This window comes from Ranitomeya variabilis, chromosome 6 (genome assembly GCF_051348905.1).
Source record: "Ranitomeya variabilis isolate aRanVar5 chromosome 6, aRanVar5.hap1, whole genome shotgun sequence".
Lineage (NCBI taxonomy): Eukaryota > Metazoa > Chordata > Amphibia > Anura > Dendrobatidae > Ranitomeya > Ranitomeya variabilis.
Window position 1 is genome coordinate 424,746,120 of NC_135237.1, and position 16,628 is coordinate 424,762,747.

The window sequence follows — 16,628 nt, forward strand, 5'->3', positions numbered from 1 at the left end:
GCTGGTCCTGGATGGCTGGGCTTCTCCCTTGGCAACGTTACGTGGCCACTGTGTTGTCCTGGGCATTAAGCCCATCTGGATGGGCAGGGCATTCTGGCCCTCCTGAGCTGTTCTGTTCCCATGCTACACTGAGCTAAAAACAGGAAGCTCTCTAATAGTGATGAGTGAGTATACTCGTTACTCGATATTTCCCGAGCACGCTCGGGTGTCCTTCGAGTATTTTTTAGTGCTCGGAGATTTAGTTTTCATCGCCGCAGCTGAATGATTTACATCTGTTAGCCAGCTTGATTACATGTGGGGATTCCCTAGGAGCCAGGCAACTCCCACATGTACTTATGCTGGCTAGCAGCTGTAAATCATGCAGCTGCGTCAACAAAAAGTAAATCTCCGAGCACTTACAAATACTTGGAGATCCCCCGAGCATGCTCGGGAAATCTCGAGCATCGAGTATACTCACTCATCACTACTCTCTAACTTATCCCACAGTGGCTCCTCCTATCGTAACTATTCACATGCTAGTTCCCTTATTCCTACTATAGTGTCTACAGGGAAATGATCTCTGTGCCCCCATCTAGTGGCTAAATTTAGCACTGCGCTTTCCCTACAACATCATATACATGAAGGTAATATACATACACAGCAGTACTTGTAATGGCATAACAATATACAATTACCCAGGACATATTTAAAGGGGTGGGGCATATCCCAGGTTCTGCCACCCCTTGCATATACACAGATACTTTAGTTGCTGTATACACATCCCATAGGAGGCAGCTGTATATACCTTAGATAGGATCCACTGAGGCTGCTGTATACACATCAGATAGGAGACACTGAGTCTCCAGTATATACATCAAATAGCGGAAGGGGAGCTAACTCCGCCCACACAGACCGTCCACACTGGCACTGGCCAGCATCAGGACATAATTCAGTGCTGCATACGCCGTAGTGTTCAGTATAAATGCTGGGTGCGCCCACTCTATGGATGAATTAAAAGGCTGGTAGCTGGAAAACCGGAGCCAGCAGCCCCAGATCTTCAGCACAGCAGAGCAAATTACATTACAGCTCGATGGCCAGATGGTCTCCACTGCTGAGTTAACACTTACAGTAGAGCTATGAACAATGAGCTTCCAGCTCTACCACTAGGCCCCTTATAGGCAGCAAGGACAAACCCTTTAAGGGATTAGTAAGCATCTTACTTTTCTGACAATTAATGCTGTGGAAAAGTCACCAATTGGTGCACTGTCCCTGGGTCAGCCGGCATAGCTCCGCTTATGAGCCATATTAATGAAATATGCCCCTGAGATTTTACACCAGTTAGGCCAGTTTCACACTAAACTTTGAAACATGTTTTATAGAGTAAAAGAAAACATTAGATCCATTGTGAATCTGGTGCAAATAGATGTATTTTAAAGCAAGAATTTATTTTATAAATTGCATCAGTTTAAAATAATATAAAAAAACAAAACCTTGACACGCTCTTTTTTTAAGGGGCTAGGATTGGCAGATGTGACTGTATTTTAGAAAAAGTGTATTTAAAAAGGCACACTTTAATTTTCCATAGATTTTAAAGGGAACCTGTCACCCCCAAAATCGATGGTGAGGTAAGCCCACCGTCATCAGGGGCTTATCTACAGCATTCTGTAATGCTGTAGATAAGCCCCCGATGTTACCTGAAAGATGAGAAAAAGAGGTTATATTATACTCACCCAGGGGCGGTCCCGCTGCGGTCCGGTCCGATGGGTGTCTCAGGTCCGCTTCGGCGCCTCCTATCTTCATTCCATGACGTCCTCTCCTGGTCTTCACGCCGCGGCTGCGGCGCAGGCGTACTTTGTCTGCCCTGTTGAGGGCAGAGCAAAGTACTGCAGTGCGCAGGCGCTGGGCCTCTCTGAATTATAACTGCAAGGGGCCAGGATGGGGAACGTTATTATATCAAGGGACCAGGATGGGGGACATTATTATATCAAGGGGCCAGGATGGGGGACATTATAACTGGAAGAGACCAGGATGGGGGACATTATTATATCAAGGGGCCAGGATGGGGGAAATTATAACTGGAAGAGACCAGGATGGGGAACATTATTACTGGAAGGGGCTAAGATGGAGGACATTATTACTGGAGGGGGCTAGGATGGGGAACATTATTATATCAAGGGGCCGGATGGGAGAAATTATTATAGGATGAGTATCGGGATGGGGACATTAAAGGAATGTGTGTGCCCCGACTTTGGGCACAGACACAGTGTGGACCGGGCCTAACATCCATCTTTTTAAAGGATAAGGCTAGGTTCACATTGCGTTAGTGGGTGATCGTTAACGGACAGCGTTGCACGGCGAAAATGTCGCAATTAACGCCGTGCAACGGGTCCGTTAGCGCACCCATTGACAGCAATGTAAATTTTGCCTGTAGCACATCGCTAGCGTGTGCCTTTTTCGACTCGCGCTAGCGATGTGCCGTTCTTTTGTGGCGCGCCTTGGACGCTGCTTGCAGCGTCCGCGGCGCGCCCGAGGTCCGTTCCCCGCTCTCGCAGATCGGGGATCTGCGAGAGCGGGGACGTTAGCGCAACCCCTAAATACGGCCCCTACAAAAACATTGCGTTAGCGCAATCCGCTAGCGCTAAACGGATTGCCCTAACGCAATGTGAACCTCAACCTAGCCTTAGAAAGAGCAGCTGAATATGATATATTAATTCTTTAAAAAAATGGATGTTAAACACAAACCCACCAGTCACACCCGTCACCCATCTTGTCCTAGTGGACATTCCCGAAAATATACATTTGTTTTATTTCTGATACAGAGAAATCCGAACACCGGAAAATGAGGTGAAAGCCCTAACCTGGGGGTAATCGGATGCCGCTGCCCTCACCGGCCAACATGAAGGGTCATATTCCTGGGAACTCATCCACTGACGGGGGACAGTATTTACTGACAGGTGACATAACGCACAGCGGACTGCACCTCAGCACCGCCAGCCATTATTCTGTAGGTCCACATTGCGTTAGTGCCGTCTGTTTAACGGATCCGTTTCTAGCGGCACTAAAGCAATGTAACGGATCCATTAACGCACCAATACACTCCAGCGAAACGCATCCTAATGCATGTTAAGGAACATGGACTGCGTTTTCGGGTACGTTACGGTGAACGGAAGCATTTGCTGTGCATTGAACTCTATTGCTAACGCATCCCGACGCAATGCTACCATGCGTTAGGCTGCTTTCACACTAGCGTCGGTACGGGGCCGTCGCGCTGCGTCGGCCCGACGTATCGACGCATACCGTGCAAGCGCCGCACAACGGGGGCAGCGGATGCTGTTTTTCCACGCATCCGCTGCCCCATTGTGAGGTGCGGGGAGGTGGGGGCAGAGTTCCGGCCACGCATGCGCGGTCGGAAATGGCGGACTGTCGGCACAAAAAAACATTACATGTAAAGGCTACTTTCACACTAGCGTTTTTTTGCATACATCGCAATGCGTCGTTTTGGAGAAAAAACGCATCCTGCAAAGTCGTCTGCAAGATGCGTTTTATCCCCATAGACTAACATTGCGACGTATGCAAAAAAAACGCTAGTGTGAAAGTAGCCTTTATTAGCACGATCGCAAAAAATTACACCAGGATCTCCTGTCAGAAGGAGCACAATCATCACCTTCAGTAATAGCACGGACAGTAGGAAAAAAGCGCCCTATTTTCATGAACTAATAAAGTTCCTAAAAATAAAAGTGGGAAGCCGGCAGCGAGGAGTCTAGCAAGCCGGTCCTCCTCTGTAGTGACTGAGGCGCGCTCCCGTCTTCTCCCCGCCTCCGGCAGTCGCCCCTCCCCGCAGCTCGACCCCGGTCTCTCCGCGCCGTCCCCGCTGCTCGTCCCCGGTCCTTCCCCGCGCCCCTGCTGCTCGCCTCTCCCCTCTCCGCGCAGGCTCAGTAGTGTCGGTGTAGCGGCTGTCGGAGCTGTGGCCTTATCCTATTACTCTGTCTGAGGGAAACTTTCCTCCGCACTCCCCGTTGCCGGGATTACGCGCTGTCCCCTCGCTGCTTCGGTGCCGGCTCGGCCAGAGACCAGACGGAAAGTGAGGCAGCCGGGCCCGGAGTGTCTGAATCCCTCCCGGGGGATGAGTGGCGCTCGCAATAACCGGGTTATGGTGGAGGGAGTCGGGGCCCGTGTGTCCAGAGGCCCGGACTGGAAATGGGGAAAGCAGGACGGCGGAGAGGGGCATGTGGGCACCGTGCGCAGCTTCGAGAGCCCCGAAGAGGTGGTGGTGGTGTGGGACAACGGGACGGCGGCCAACTACCGCTGCTCCGGGGCCTACGACCTGAGGATCCTGGACAGTGCGCCCACCGGTGAGACTGGCGGCCGTCATTGTGCTCGGGGCTGTGCCCTGCTGTGCGGTCAGTGTGCCCGGGGCTGTGCCCAGGACTGTGCGGTCAGTGTGCCCGGGGCTGTGCCCTACTGTGCGGTCAGTGTGCCCGGGACTGTGCCCAGGACTGTGCTGTCAGTGTGCCCGGGACTGTACCCTGCTGTGCGGTCAGTGTGCCCGGGACTGTGCCCTGCTGTGCGGTCAGTGTGCCCGGGACTGTGCCCTGCTGTGCGGTCAGTGTGCCCGGGACTGTGCCCAGGACTGTGCTGTCAGTGTGCCCGGGACTGTACCCTGCTGTGCGGTCAGTGTGCCCGGGACTGTGCCCTACTGTGCGGTCAGTGTGCCCGGGACTGTGCCCTGCTGTGCGGTCAGTGTGCCCGGGACTGTGCCCAGGACTGTGCTGTCAGTGTGCCCGGGACTGTACCCTGCTGTGCGGTCAGTGTGCCCGGGACTGTGCCATACTGTGCGGTCAGTGTGCCCGGGGCTGTGCCCAGGACTGTGCGGTCAGTGTGCCCGGGACTGTGCCCTACTGTGCGGTCAGTGTGCCCGGGACTGTGCCCTGCTGTGCGGTCAGTGTGCCTGGGACTGTGCCCAGGACTGTGCTGTCAGTGTGCCCGGGACTGTACCCTGCTGTGCGGTCAGTGTGCCCGGGACTGTGCCCTACTGTGCGGTCAGTGTGCCCGGGACTGTGCCCTACTGTGCGGTCAGTGTGCCCGGGACTGTGCCCTACTGTGCGGTCAGTGTGCCCGGGACTGTGCCCAGGACTGTGCTGTCAGTGTGCCCGGGACTGTACCCTGCTGTGCGGTCAGTGTGCCCGGGACTGTGCCCTGCTGTGCGGTCAGTGTGCCCGGGACTGTGCCCTGCTGTGCGGTCAGTGTGCCCGGGACTGTGCCCAGGACTGTGCTGTCAGTGTGCCCGGGACTGTACCCTGCTGTGCGGTCAGTGTGCCCGGGACTGTGCCATACTGTGCGGTCAGTGTGCCCGGGGCTGTGCCCAGGACTGTGCGGTCAGTGTGCCCGGGACTGTGCCCTACTGTGCGGTCAGTGTGCCCGGGACTGTGCCCTGCTGTGCGGTCAGTGTGCCTGGGACTGTGCCCAGGACTGTGCTGTCAGTGTGCCCGGGACTGTACCCTGCTGTGCGGTCAGTGTGCCCGGGACTGTGCCCTACTGTGCGGTCAGTGTGCCCGGGACTGTGCCCTACTGTGCGGTCAGTGTGCCCGGGACTGTGCCCTACTGTGCGGTCAGTGTGCCCGGGACTGTGCCCAGGACTGTGCTGTCAGTGTGCCCGGGACTGTACCCTGCTGTGCGGTCAGTGTGCCCGGGACTGTGCCCTGCTGTGCGGTCAGTGTGCCCGGGACTGTGCCCTGCTGTGCGGTCAGTGTGCCCGGGACTGTGCCCAGGACTGTGCTGTCAGTGTGCCCGGGACTGTACCCTGCTGTGCGGTCAGTGTGCCCGGGACTGTGCCCTACTGTGCGGTCAGTGTGCCCGGGACTGTGCCCTGCTGTGCGGTCAGTGTGCCCGGGACTGTGCCCAGGACTGTGCTGTCAGTGTGCCCGGGACTGTACCCTGCTGTGCGGTCAGTGTGCCCGGGACTGTGCCATACTGTGCGGTCAGTGTGCCCGGGGCTGTGCCCAGGACTGTGCGGTCAGTGTGCCCGGGACTGTGCCCTACTGTGCGGTCAGTGTGCCCGGGACTGTGCCCTGCTGTGCGGTCAGTGTGCCTGGGACTGTGCCCAGGACTGTGCTGTCAGTGTGCCCGGGACTGTACCCTGCTGTGCGGTCAGTGTGCCCGGGACTGTGCCCTACTGTGCGGTCAGTGTGCCCGGGACTGTGCCCTACTGTGCGGTCAGTGTGCCCGGGACTGTGCCCTACTGTGCGGTCAGTGTGCCCGGGACTGTGCGGTCAGTGTGCCCGGGACTGTGCGGTCAGTGTGCCCGGGACTGTGCCCTACTGTGCGGTCAGTGTGCCCGGGACTGTGCCCTGCTGTGCGGTCAGTGTGCCCGGGACTGTGCCCTGCTGTGCGGTCAGTGTGCCTGGGACTGTGCCCAGGACTGTGCTGTCATTGTGCCCGGGACTGTACCCTGCTGTGCGGTCAGTGTGCCCGGGACTGTGCCCTACTGTGCGGTCAGTGTGCCCGGGGCTGTGCCCAGGACTGTGCGGTCAGTGTGCCCGGGGCTGTGCCCAGGACTGTGCGGTCAGTGTGCCCGGGGCTGTGCCCAGGAATGTGCGGTCAGTGTGCCCGGGACTGTTCCCTGCTGTGCGGTCAGTGTGCCCGGGACTGTGCGGTCAGTGTGCCCGGGACTGTGCCCTACTGTGCGGTCAGTGTGCCTGGGACTGTGCCCTACTGTGCGGTCAGTGTGCCCGGGACTGTGCTCTACTGTGCGGTCAGTGTGCCCGGGGCTGTGCCCAGGAATGTGCGGTCAGTGTGCACGGGACTGTGCCCTGCTGTGCGGTCAGTGTGCCCGAGACTGTGCCCTGCTGTGCGGTCAGTGTGCCCGAGACTGTGCCCTGCTGTGCGGTCAGTGTGCCCGAGACTGTGCCCTGCTGTGCGGTCAGTGTGCCCGGGACTGTGCCCTACTGTGCAGTCAGTGTGCCCTACTGTGCGGTCAGTGTGCCCGGGACTATGTCAGGGCTGTGCGGTCAGTGTGCCCGGGACTGTGCCCTACTGTGCGGTCAGTGTGCCCGGGACTGTGCCCAGGACTGTGCGGTCAGTGTGCCCGGGGCTGTGCCCAGGAATGTGCGGTCAGTGTGCCCGGGACTGTTCCCTGCTGTGCGGTCAGTGTGCCCGGGACTGTGCGGTCAGTGTGCCCGGGACTGTGCCCTACTGTGCGGTCAGTGTGCCCGGGACTATGTCAGGACTGTGCGGTCAGTGTGCCTGGGACTGTGCCCTACTGTGCGGTCAGTGTGCCCGGGACTGTGCTCTACTGTGCGGTCAGTGTGCCCGGGGCTGTGCCCAGGAATGTGCGGTCAGTGTGCATGGGACTGTGCCCTGCTGTGCGGTCAGTGTGCCCGAGACTGTGCCCTGCTGTGCGGTCAGTGTGCCCGAGACTGTGCCCTGCTGTGCGGTCAGTGTGCCCGAGACTGTGCCCTGCTGTGCGGTCAGTGTGCCCGGGACTGTGCCCTACTGTGCGGTCAGTGTGCCCGGGACTATGTCAGGGCTGTGCGGTCAGTGTGCCCGGGGCTGTGCGGTCAGTGTGCCCGGGGCTGTGCCCGGGGCTGTGCGGTCAGTGTGCCCGGGGCTGTGCGGTCAGTGTGCCCGGGGCTGTGCGGTCAGTGTGCCCGGGGCTGTGCCCTGCTGAGTGGTCAGCGTGCCCGGGGCTGTGTGGTGAGTGTGCTTGGGACTGTGCCCGGGGCTGTGCGGTCAGTGTGCCCGGGGCTGTGCAATCATACACTGTGCCCAATGTAATTGCAGGAAAGTGTGATGTTTGGTAATAATGATGTTTGTATCATGTAAGCTGTCATTATGTGTGTTATATACTTCCTGAGTTAAAACATTAGTATTGTTGTTTCTAAACTTGAACTTGTTTTTTTTTTTTGCATTATTTGAGGTCTGCAAGCAATGCATTTTTTTTTTTTTATTTTGACCATTTCTCATTTTCAGAAAATAAATACAAAATGTATTGCTTGGAACTTCGGAGACATGTTGTATGAAGTTTATAGACGAAAAGAACAATTTACATTTTACTCAAAAATATACCTATAGAGAGAAAAATCAGACAAACCGACAATTTTGCTGTGGTCTCTTAATTTTTGCCAGAGCTGTGTGTGTGATATATATACAGTGGTCGCATGTGGTATATATCTTTGTATGTTATATACAGTGGTCACATGTGGTATATATCGGTGTATGTTATATACAGTGGTCGCATGTGGTATATATCGGTGTATGTTATATACAGTGGTTGCATGTGGTATATATCGGTGTATGTTATATACAGTGGTCGCATGTGGTATATATCGGTGTATGTTATATACAGTGGTCGCATGTGGTATATATCGGTGTATGTTATATACAGTGGTTGCATGTGGTATATATCGGTGTATGTTATATACAGTGGTCGCATGTGGTATATATCGGTGTATGTTATATACAGTGGTCGCATGTGGTATATATCGGTGTATGTTATATACAGTGGTCGCATGTGGTATATATCGGTGTATGTTATATACAGTGGTCGCATGTGGTATATATCGGTGTATGTTATATACAGTGGTCGCATGTGGTATATATCGGTGTATGTTATATACAGTGGTCGCATGTGGTATATATATCGGTGTATGTTACATACAGTGGTCGCATGTGGTATATATCGGTGTATGTTACATACAGTGGTCGCATGTGGTATAATAATAATATAATAATCTTTATTTTTATATAGCGCTAACATATTCCACAGCGCTTTACAGTTTGCACACATTATCGGTATATATCGGTGTATGTTATATACAGTGGTCGCATGTGGTATATATCGGTGTATGTTATATACAGTGGTCATATGTGGTGTATGTTATATACAGTGGTCACATGTGGTATATATCTTTGTATGTTATATACAGTGGTCGCATGTGGTATATATCGGTGTATGTTATATACAGTGGTCATATGTGGTGTATGTTATATACAGTGGTCACATGTGGTATATATCTTTGTATGTTATATACAGTGGTCGCATGTGGTATATATCGGTGTATGTTACATACAGTGGTCGCATGTGGTATATATCGGTGTATGTTACATACAGTGGTCGCATGTGGTATAATAATAATAATCTTTATTTTTATATAGCGCTAACATATTCTTTACAGTTTGCACACATTATCGGTATATATCGGTGTACGTTATATACAGTGGTCGCATGTGGTATATATCGGTGTATGTTATATACAGTGGTTATATGTGGTGTATGTTATATACAGTGGTCACATGTGGTATATATCGGTGTGTGTGATAAATACAGTGATTACATGTGGTATATAGTATCCTCAGCCCTGCCTCACTACTGAGCATGTACATTAAGTGCAGCACAGATTCATCTCAACGAAAAAGCCGAGATCCTCAGATCAGGAATAGAACAGACATTTCATAACTTTCCCAAATTATTATGAAGAAATATTGAGCACATACTACATTGTACTACTGTGCACAATTTATTATCTATTTTAGGAGTCTGAGTCGGTTCATTTCATACCAACTCCACCAAAATGGACTCCCGACTAAACAGCCCTGGTTTTTAGTGTAATAATGTACTGCTGTCAATAATAGAAAACATTGATGGGGTTATTAACAGTACAGGCTGATGGTTCTGATTCACTGCATAGATCCTTGGGATTACAGGATGGATGTGCTCTGCTTAGGGTTGCAGTCTGCTGGCTTTATCCTCTCACCCCCTCCCCGTGCTGTGGATATTAGCAGCTGTCCTCTGCTTTATAGCGAACAATGGCTGTAATTTGAATTGTAATGACCAATCATCTGTGAGCAGCCAGGGACCCCAGCAAACATGTAGGCTATTGTCCTGCATGGCACGGTTTGGGAAAGGTGGCTCCTAAAGCGAGGGAAATATGTGTGGATTTATAAAATTTACAATATAGAAAAATTATTAAAAAAATAAATGTAGAGTAACAGAGTGAAAGCCTTTCTTTTTATGGAGAGGAAAAATTTACATATTAATAAAAACAAAAAATCACTCTGACATATTAGGATGTTGGGTAACTCAAATCACAAATATTACATTTACCAATCTGAGCTCTGATGTAAGACCCTCAGGTCTGAGGAAAAGCCTGTTGCAGTGCTTAGGCCTCTCTCACACTTCTGTTTTTCGGCTCCCGTCACAATCCGTCGATTTTTTTGAGAATGCAGGATCCTGCATTTTCCCATAGACTTGTATTAGTGATGGATGGCCATCCGTTTCATCCGTCGTGCACTGGATCCATCAGAAAATAGCGTTCCGTCGTGCGGAGAAAACGTTCATAGGAATGGTTTTTCTGCGTGTCGGACAATCGTTCCAGCGACTGGTCCTGTGCTGCCCGTCGTCGGCTATAATGGAAGCCTATGGACGCAGGATCCGTCGCTGAGTGTCACACACAGGAGTCCAGCGACGTATCACGTTTTTCCCCTCTGAGCATGCCCGGAAGGATTTTCAAATCCGGGAAAAAGTTTTGCATGTTTTGATTAGTCCCGCTGACAGGAGCCTTTTTTCTTTTTAAGGTGTCAAACATGATGGGACGATGTGCGATACCTGCCGACAACAGCCTATTATTGGAATCCGGTGGAAGTGTGCCGAGTGCACAAACTACGACCTGTGCACTGTTTGCTATCATGGCGACAAACACCACTTAAGGCATCGGTTTTACAGAATTACAACTCCAGGAAGCGAGCGGTAAGATCTCTGGTAATTGTTACTGAAACTTGGAGAGCAATAAAACATTGCATGTGGTTTATAGAGTCCTCAGAATAACCTACATATACAGTATAAGGAGATATATAGGTTTACTAAATTATTTAAACTACTGGAAAACTGTAAAATCCCTGGATAACACGCACATCTACACTCCTTACTAGAAACGTGTTAATTTTATAAATGGTACATGTAAACAGTAGTATAACATCGATGATAGGCGAAAAACATAACAGCCTTTATAGATAATAATAATCTTTATTTATATAGTGCCAACATATTCCGCAGCGCTTTACAGTTTAAGGGTATGTGCACACGTTGCGGATTCTGCTGCGGATTTTTCCGCAGCGGATTTGGAAAATCCGCAGTGCCAAACCACTGCGGTTTTCACTGCGGATTTTCTCACGGTTTCTTCTGCAGATTCCTCTGCGGTTTTTCAACTGCACTTTCCTATTGGTGCAGGTTGAAAACCGCTGCGGAATCCGCACAAAGAATTGACATGCTGCGGAAAATAATCCGCAGCGTTTCCGCGTGGATTTTTCCGCAGCATGTGCACAGCGGTTTTTTTTTCTCATAGGTTTACATGGTACTATAAACTTTGGGAAAACTGCTGCGGATCCGCAGCAAAATCCGCAGCGTGTGCACATACCCTTACAGTTTCAAACAACAAATCATAGGTATCAATGTTAGCAATACAATAATAAAGCAAAATAAGACGACCCTGCTCGTGAGAGCTTACAATCTACAATGAGGTGGGGAGATACAAAATACAGGTGTGTATTTACAATGATGTATTTACAATGATGGTCCAGCCATCTTCAGGGGGTGGGGGATAGATGGAGATAGTGAATGGGCTACACACACACAAACATAAAGTGACTTTGATTAGGGAATGTGATAGGCAGCTCTGAACAAATGTGTTTTGAGGGAGCGCCTAAAACTATGCAAATTGTGGATGGTCCTAATATCTTGGGGTAGAGCATTCCAGAGGATTGGCGCAGCACGGGAGAAGTCTTGGAGTTGGGAGTGGGAGGTACGGATTAATGCCGAGGTTAGTCGAAAGTCATTTGCAGAGCGCAGAGGTCGGTTAGGCCGATAGACCGAAATGAGGGAGGAGATGTATGGGGGTGCCGCACTGTGGAGAGCTTTGTGGGTGAGAACAAGAACTTTGAATTGTATCCTGTAATGAATGGGCAGCCAGTGTAATGACTGGCGAAGAGCGGATGAATCTGAGTAACGATTAGCCAGATAGACGACCCTGGCTGCTGCATTAAGGATGGACTGGAGAGGGGAAAGTCGAGTAAGGTGGAGGCCAATTAATAGAGCATTGCAGTAGTCCAGGCGGGAGTGGATCAGGGCTACAGTGAGGGTTTTTGTTGTCTCCATGGTAAGAAAAGACCAGAGATGTTCTTTAGGTGTAAGCGGCACGAGCGGGCAAGAGATTGTATATGGGATGTGAAGGAGAGATCGGAGTCAAACAAAACACCCAGACAGCGTGCCTGCTGCCGGGGTGTTATTATGGTGCCACCCACGGAGAGGGAAATGTCAGATTTAGGGAGGTTAGTAGATGGCGGGAGCAGAAGAAGTTCAGTTTTGGAGAGGTTGAGTTTCAGATAGAGAGCGGACATGATGTTGGAGACTGCGGACAGTCAGTCAGTGGCGTTCTGTAATACAGCGGGGGTAAGGTCAGGGGATGATGTGTATAGTTGTGTGTCATCAGCATAAAGATGGTACTGAAAGCCAAATCTGCTGATGGTCTGTCCAATTGGGGCTGTGTAGAGGGAGAAGAGAAGGGGGCCAAGGACTGAGCCCTGAGGTACCCCAACAGTGAGAGGAAGAGGAGATGAAGTGGAGCCGGAGAACAGAACACTGAAGGAGCGGTCAGAAAGATAGGAGGAGAACCAGGAGAGAGCAGTGTCCTTAATGCCTAGTGACTGGAGCCTAGAGAGTAGGAGAGGGTGGTCAACAGTGTCAAAAGCTGCAGAAAGGTCGAGAAGAATGAGCAGAGAGTGGTCACCGTTACATTTTGCTGTCAGAAGGTCATTGGTCACCTTGATGAGTGCAGTTTCTGTCGCATGTAGGGGGCGGAAACCGGACTGTGAAGGGTCTAGGAGGGAATGAGTGGAGAGGTAACGGGTAAGGCGGGAGTAGATCAGGCGCTCCAAGAGTTTAGCGATGAAGGGGAGATTGGAGACCGGTCTGTAGTTGTTTGTGCAGGATGGGTCGAGGGTGTTTTTTTTTTAGTAATGGAGTAATGATAGTGTTTGAAGGAGGAGGGGAAAATGCCAGAGGAGAGGGAGAGATTAAAGATTGTGGTTAGGTGAGTTGTGACAACAGGAGAGAGAGACTGGAGGAGGTGTGAGGGAATGGGGTCGGTAGTGCATGTAGTTGGATGAGAAGAGGAGAGGAGCTTGGAGACTTCTTCTGTGATTGGATCGAATGTGGAGAGTGAGACAGGGGAGATGCAGGGAGGGATGGGAGTCATTGCACTTGGTGTCTGGGAGCGGATTTCCTGACGGATATTGTCTATTTTCTCTATAAAGTGGGAGGCCAGGTCATCAGCACAAATGTCTGTGATAGGATCTTGTGCTTTTGGCCTGAGGAGGGAGTGAAAGGTGTTAAAAAGTTTCTTGGGATTGCTGGATAGTGAGGTTATCAGGGTGGTGTAGTAGATCTGTTTGGCGAGGTGAAGGGCAGAGTTATAGGTTCTTAACATAAATTTGAAGTGTGTGAAGTCTTCTGGTGTGCATGTTTTCCTCCATAAGCGTTGAGCACTCCTAGAGCATCGCTGGAGAAATCGGGTTTGCGATGTGAGCCAGGGCTGTTTCACTCTGTGTTTGGAGGTTCTGAGGGTGAGGGGAGTTACTTGTTCAAGGGTGCTTCTAAGAGTGTCGTTGTAATGATGTACAGCCAGATCAGGACATGAAAAAGAAGAGATTGGGGACAATGATGAGTGTAAGGAGTCTGAAAGTGTATGAGGGTTAATGGCTTGTAGATTTCTGAATGTGTGGTAGGTAGGAGAGTGCTGGGGTGGGTGAGGAATTGTGAGTATGAAGGAGAGAATGTTGTGGTCAGAGAGGGGAAGCGGTGAGTTATCTAGGTAGGAGATTGAACAGAGCCGGACAAAGACCAGGTCCAGGGTATTACCGTCTTTGTGTGTTTCAGAGGTTGAGAGCTGTGAGAGGCCTAGAGAACTGGTTAATGATAGAAGCTGGGATGCAGATGTGAAGGTGGGGCTGTTAATGGGGATGTTGAAGTCTCCCAGGATAAGGGTTGGAAGTTCTGAGGACATGAAGTGCGGCAGCCTGGCTGAGAAGTGGTCCAGGAAGTGGGTGGGTGAGCCTGGGGGCCGGTATATGACGCTACTCTGAGGGAGAGGGGACGAAAGAGTCTGATGGTGTGGACCTCAAAAGAAGGGAATGAGAGTGATGGAACTGGGGGGATGACCTGGAACGTGCATTGTGGGGACAGGAGTATGCCGACTCCACCACCAGGTCTGTTTGTGGGTCTCGGGGAATGGGAGAATTGTAAGCCACCATGAGAAATGGCAGCAGGGGAGACAGTGTCAGAGTCCTGGATCAAAGTTTCAGTGAGGGCCAACAGATTTAGAGAGTTGTTCAGAAAGTAGTTGTGCAGGAAAGGAAGCTTGTTACATACAGACCGTGGATTCCAAAGGGCACAATTGAAAGAGAGAGGTGAGGGAGTGCAAGTAATATTAATAAGGTTAGTATGGTTTTGATATGAGGTAGGGTAGCGGTTGAAGTTGGGGGATGGGGGACCGGGGTTGGGGGAGATCTCCCCCCCCCGAAATCAGTAGGAGTAAGAAGATATAAAGCAAGTCGTTTTTGGAAGTGTATGAAGTTTTTTTTGTGCGGTGTGTTTGGGCAAGATGGGCTGAGGTTTTCCAGGAAGGTGAGAAGTGCATGGGAGCTGTACATGGGAGAGGGAAGGAGAGAGGAGCTGATGTATATGAACCGTGGTAGAGGGGGGATTGGGCGGTGAAAGTGGATTGCAAGGGAACACCAGGAGGATAGGAATTAAGCACATGGATAGAAGGGAGAACAGTGTGTGGGATACCTGACTCCTGCCCTGACTAACTGCCATGAAATAACTGCTGTATCGTGACGCTTATCTTCGTGACGCTTATCTTCGTGACGCTTATCTTCGTGACGCTTATCTTCGTGACGCTTATCTTCGTGACGCTTATCTTCGTGACGCTTATCTTCGTGACGCTTATCTTCGTGACGCTTATCTTCGTGACGCTTATCTTCGTGACGCTTATCTTCGTGACGCTTATCTTCGTGACGCTTATCTTCGTGACGCTTATGTGCACCCCCACTTGCGTGCACCGCTAAGGATGGTTCTTAATTTATAGTCCAGACTGCTGGGTCAGGAGAGATGGATTGTGGGACCAGGGTGGGGATAATTTGGCAGCTGGGGCCAGCACACCAGGGGGTGGTTAAATGATCAAACACATTGTGGCTGGCAACATGCTATAACACCTTCACCTGATAGTATCTAGAGTGGCCACAGTAAGGGTATGTGCACACGTTGCGGATTTCTTGCAGAAATTTCCTGAAGAAAACCGGAAATTTTCTGCAAGAAATCCGCATTTTTTTTTTTGCGTTTTTTTTGCGTAATTAGCTTGCAGAATGCTAAAGTTTTCCAAGCGATCTGTAGCATCGCTTGGAAAACTGACTGACAGGTTGGTCACACTTGTCAAACATAGCGTTTGACAAGTGTGACCAACTTGTTACTATAGATGCTGCTTTTGCAGCATCTATAGTAAAAGATAGAACGTTTAAAAATAATAAAAAAAATAAAAAAAATGCTTATACTCACCCGCAGACATCAGATCTCCTCACCGGCGTCCGTTCCGTATAGCTGATGTGTGCGCGCAGGGCCTTCCATGACGTCACGGTCACGTGAGCGGTCTCGGCCAATCACAGGACAGTGACGTCATTCGGCAAGGTCCTTCACCGCACACCAGCTACAGGAACCGAAGCCAGCGTGCAGCACAGAGGCGGGAACACTTCGGGGGCCATCAGAGGGTGAGTATAGGACTATTTTTTATTTTAATTCTTATTTTTTGACCACTTATATGGTGCCCAGTGCGTGGAGGAGAGTCTCCTCTCCTCCACCCTGGGTACCAACCGCACATAATCTGCTTACTTCCCGCATCGTGGGCACAGCCCCGTGCGGGAAGTAAGCAGATCAATGGACCCCTAGGTGTGCGGAATCCCCTGCAATTCCGCATTTTAATGAACATGTTGCTTTTTTTTCCGCGATACGATTTTTTCGCGGAAAAAAAGGCTACATTTGCACAAAAAATGCGGAATACACTGAAAATAATGGGAGGCATATGTAAGCGTTTTTTTCGCGTTTTTATCACGTTTTTATAGCGAAAAGACGCGAAAAAAACGCGAAAAATACTGAACGTGTGCACATGGCCTAAGGGTACCGTCACACAGTGGCATTTTTATCGCTACGACGGCACGATTCGTGACGTTCTAGCGATATAGTTACGATCTCGCAGTGTCTGACACGCAGCAGCGATCAGGGACCCTGCTGAGAATCGTACGTCGTAGCAGATCGTTTGAAACTTTCTTTCGTCGTTGTGTGTGACAGCGATCCAGCGATGCGTTCGCTTGTAACCAGGGTAAACATCGGGTTACTAAGCGCAGGGCCGCGCTTAGTAACCCGATGTTTACCGTGGTTACCAGCGTAAAAGTAAAAAAAAACAAACCGTACATACTCACCATCTGATGTCTGTCAGGTCCCTAGCCGTCTGCTTCCCGCTCTGACTGTCTGCCGGCCGGAAAGTGAGAGCACAGCACAGCGGTGACGTCACCGCTGCGCTCTGCTCTCACTGTACGGCGGCACTCAG

At 50.8% G+C, this 16,628-nt stretch overlaps 1 protein-coding gene across 2 annotated transcripts in view; it reads left to right on the forward strand.

Annotated features, from left to right (window-relative positions):
• Positions 1 to 3,805: 3,805 nt before the first annotated feature.
• The window catches only part of MIB1 (MIB E3 ubiquitin protein ligase 1), a 196,266-nt gene continuing 183,443 nt past the window's right edge, over positions 3,806 to 16,628 (forward strand). For both annotated transcript variants that reach the window (XM_077270343.1, XM_077270342.1), the window contains exons 1-2: positions 3,806 to 4,331; positions 10,552 to 10,723. In XM_077270343.1, the coding sequence (XP_077126458.1) occupies positions 4,103 to 4,331; positions 10,552 to 10,723 (401 nt within the window). In that variant the 5' untranslated portion in view covers positions 3,806 to 4,102. The remainder of the gene's footprint in view (positions 4,332 to 10,551; positions 10,724 to 16,628) is intronic.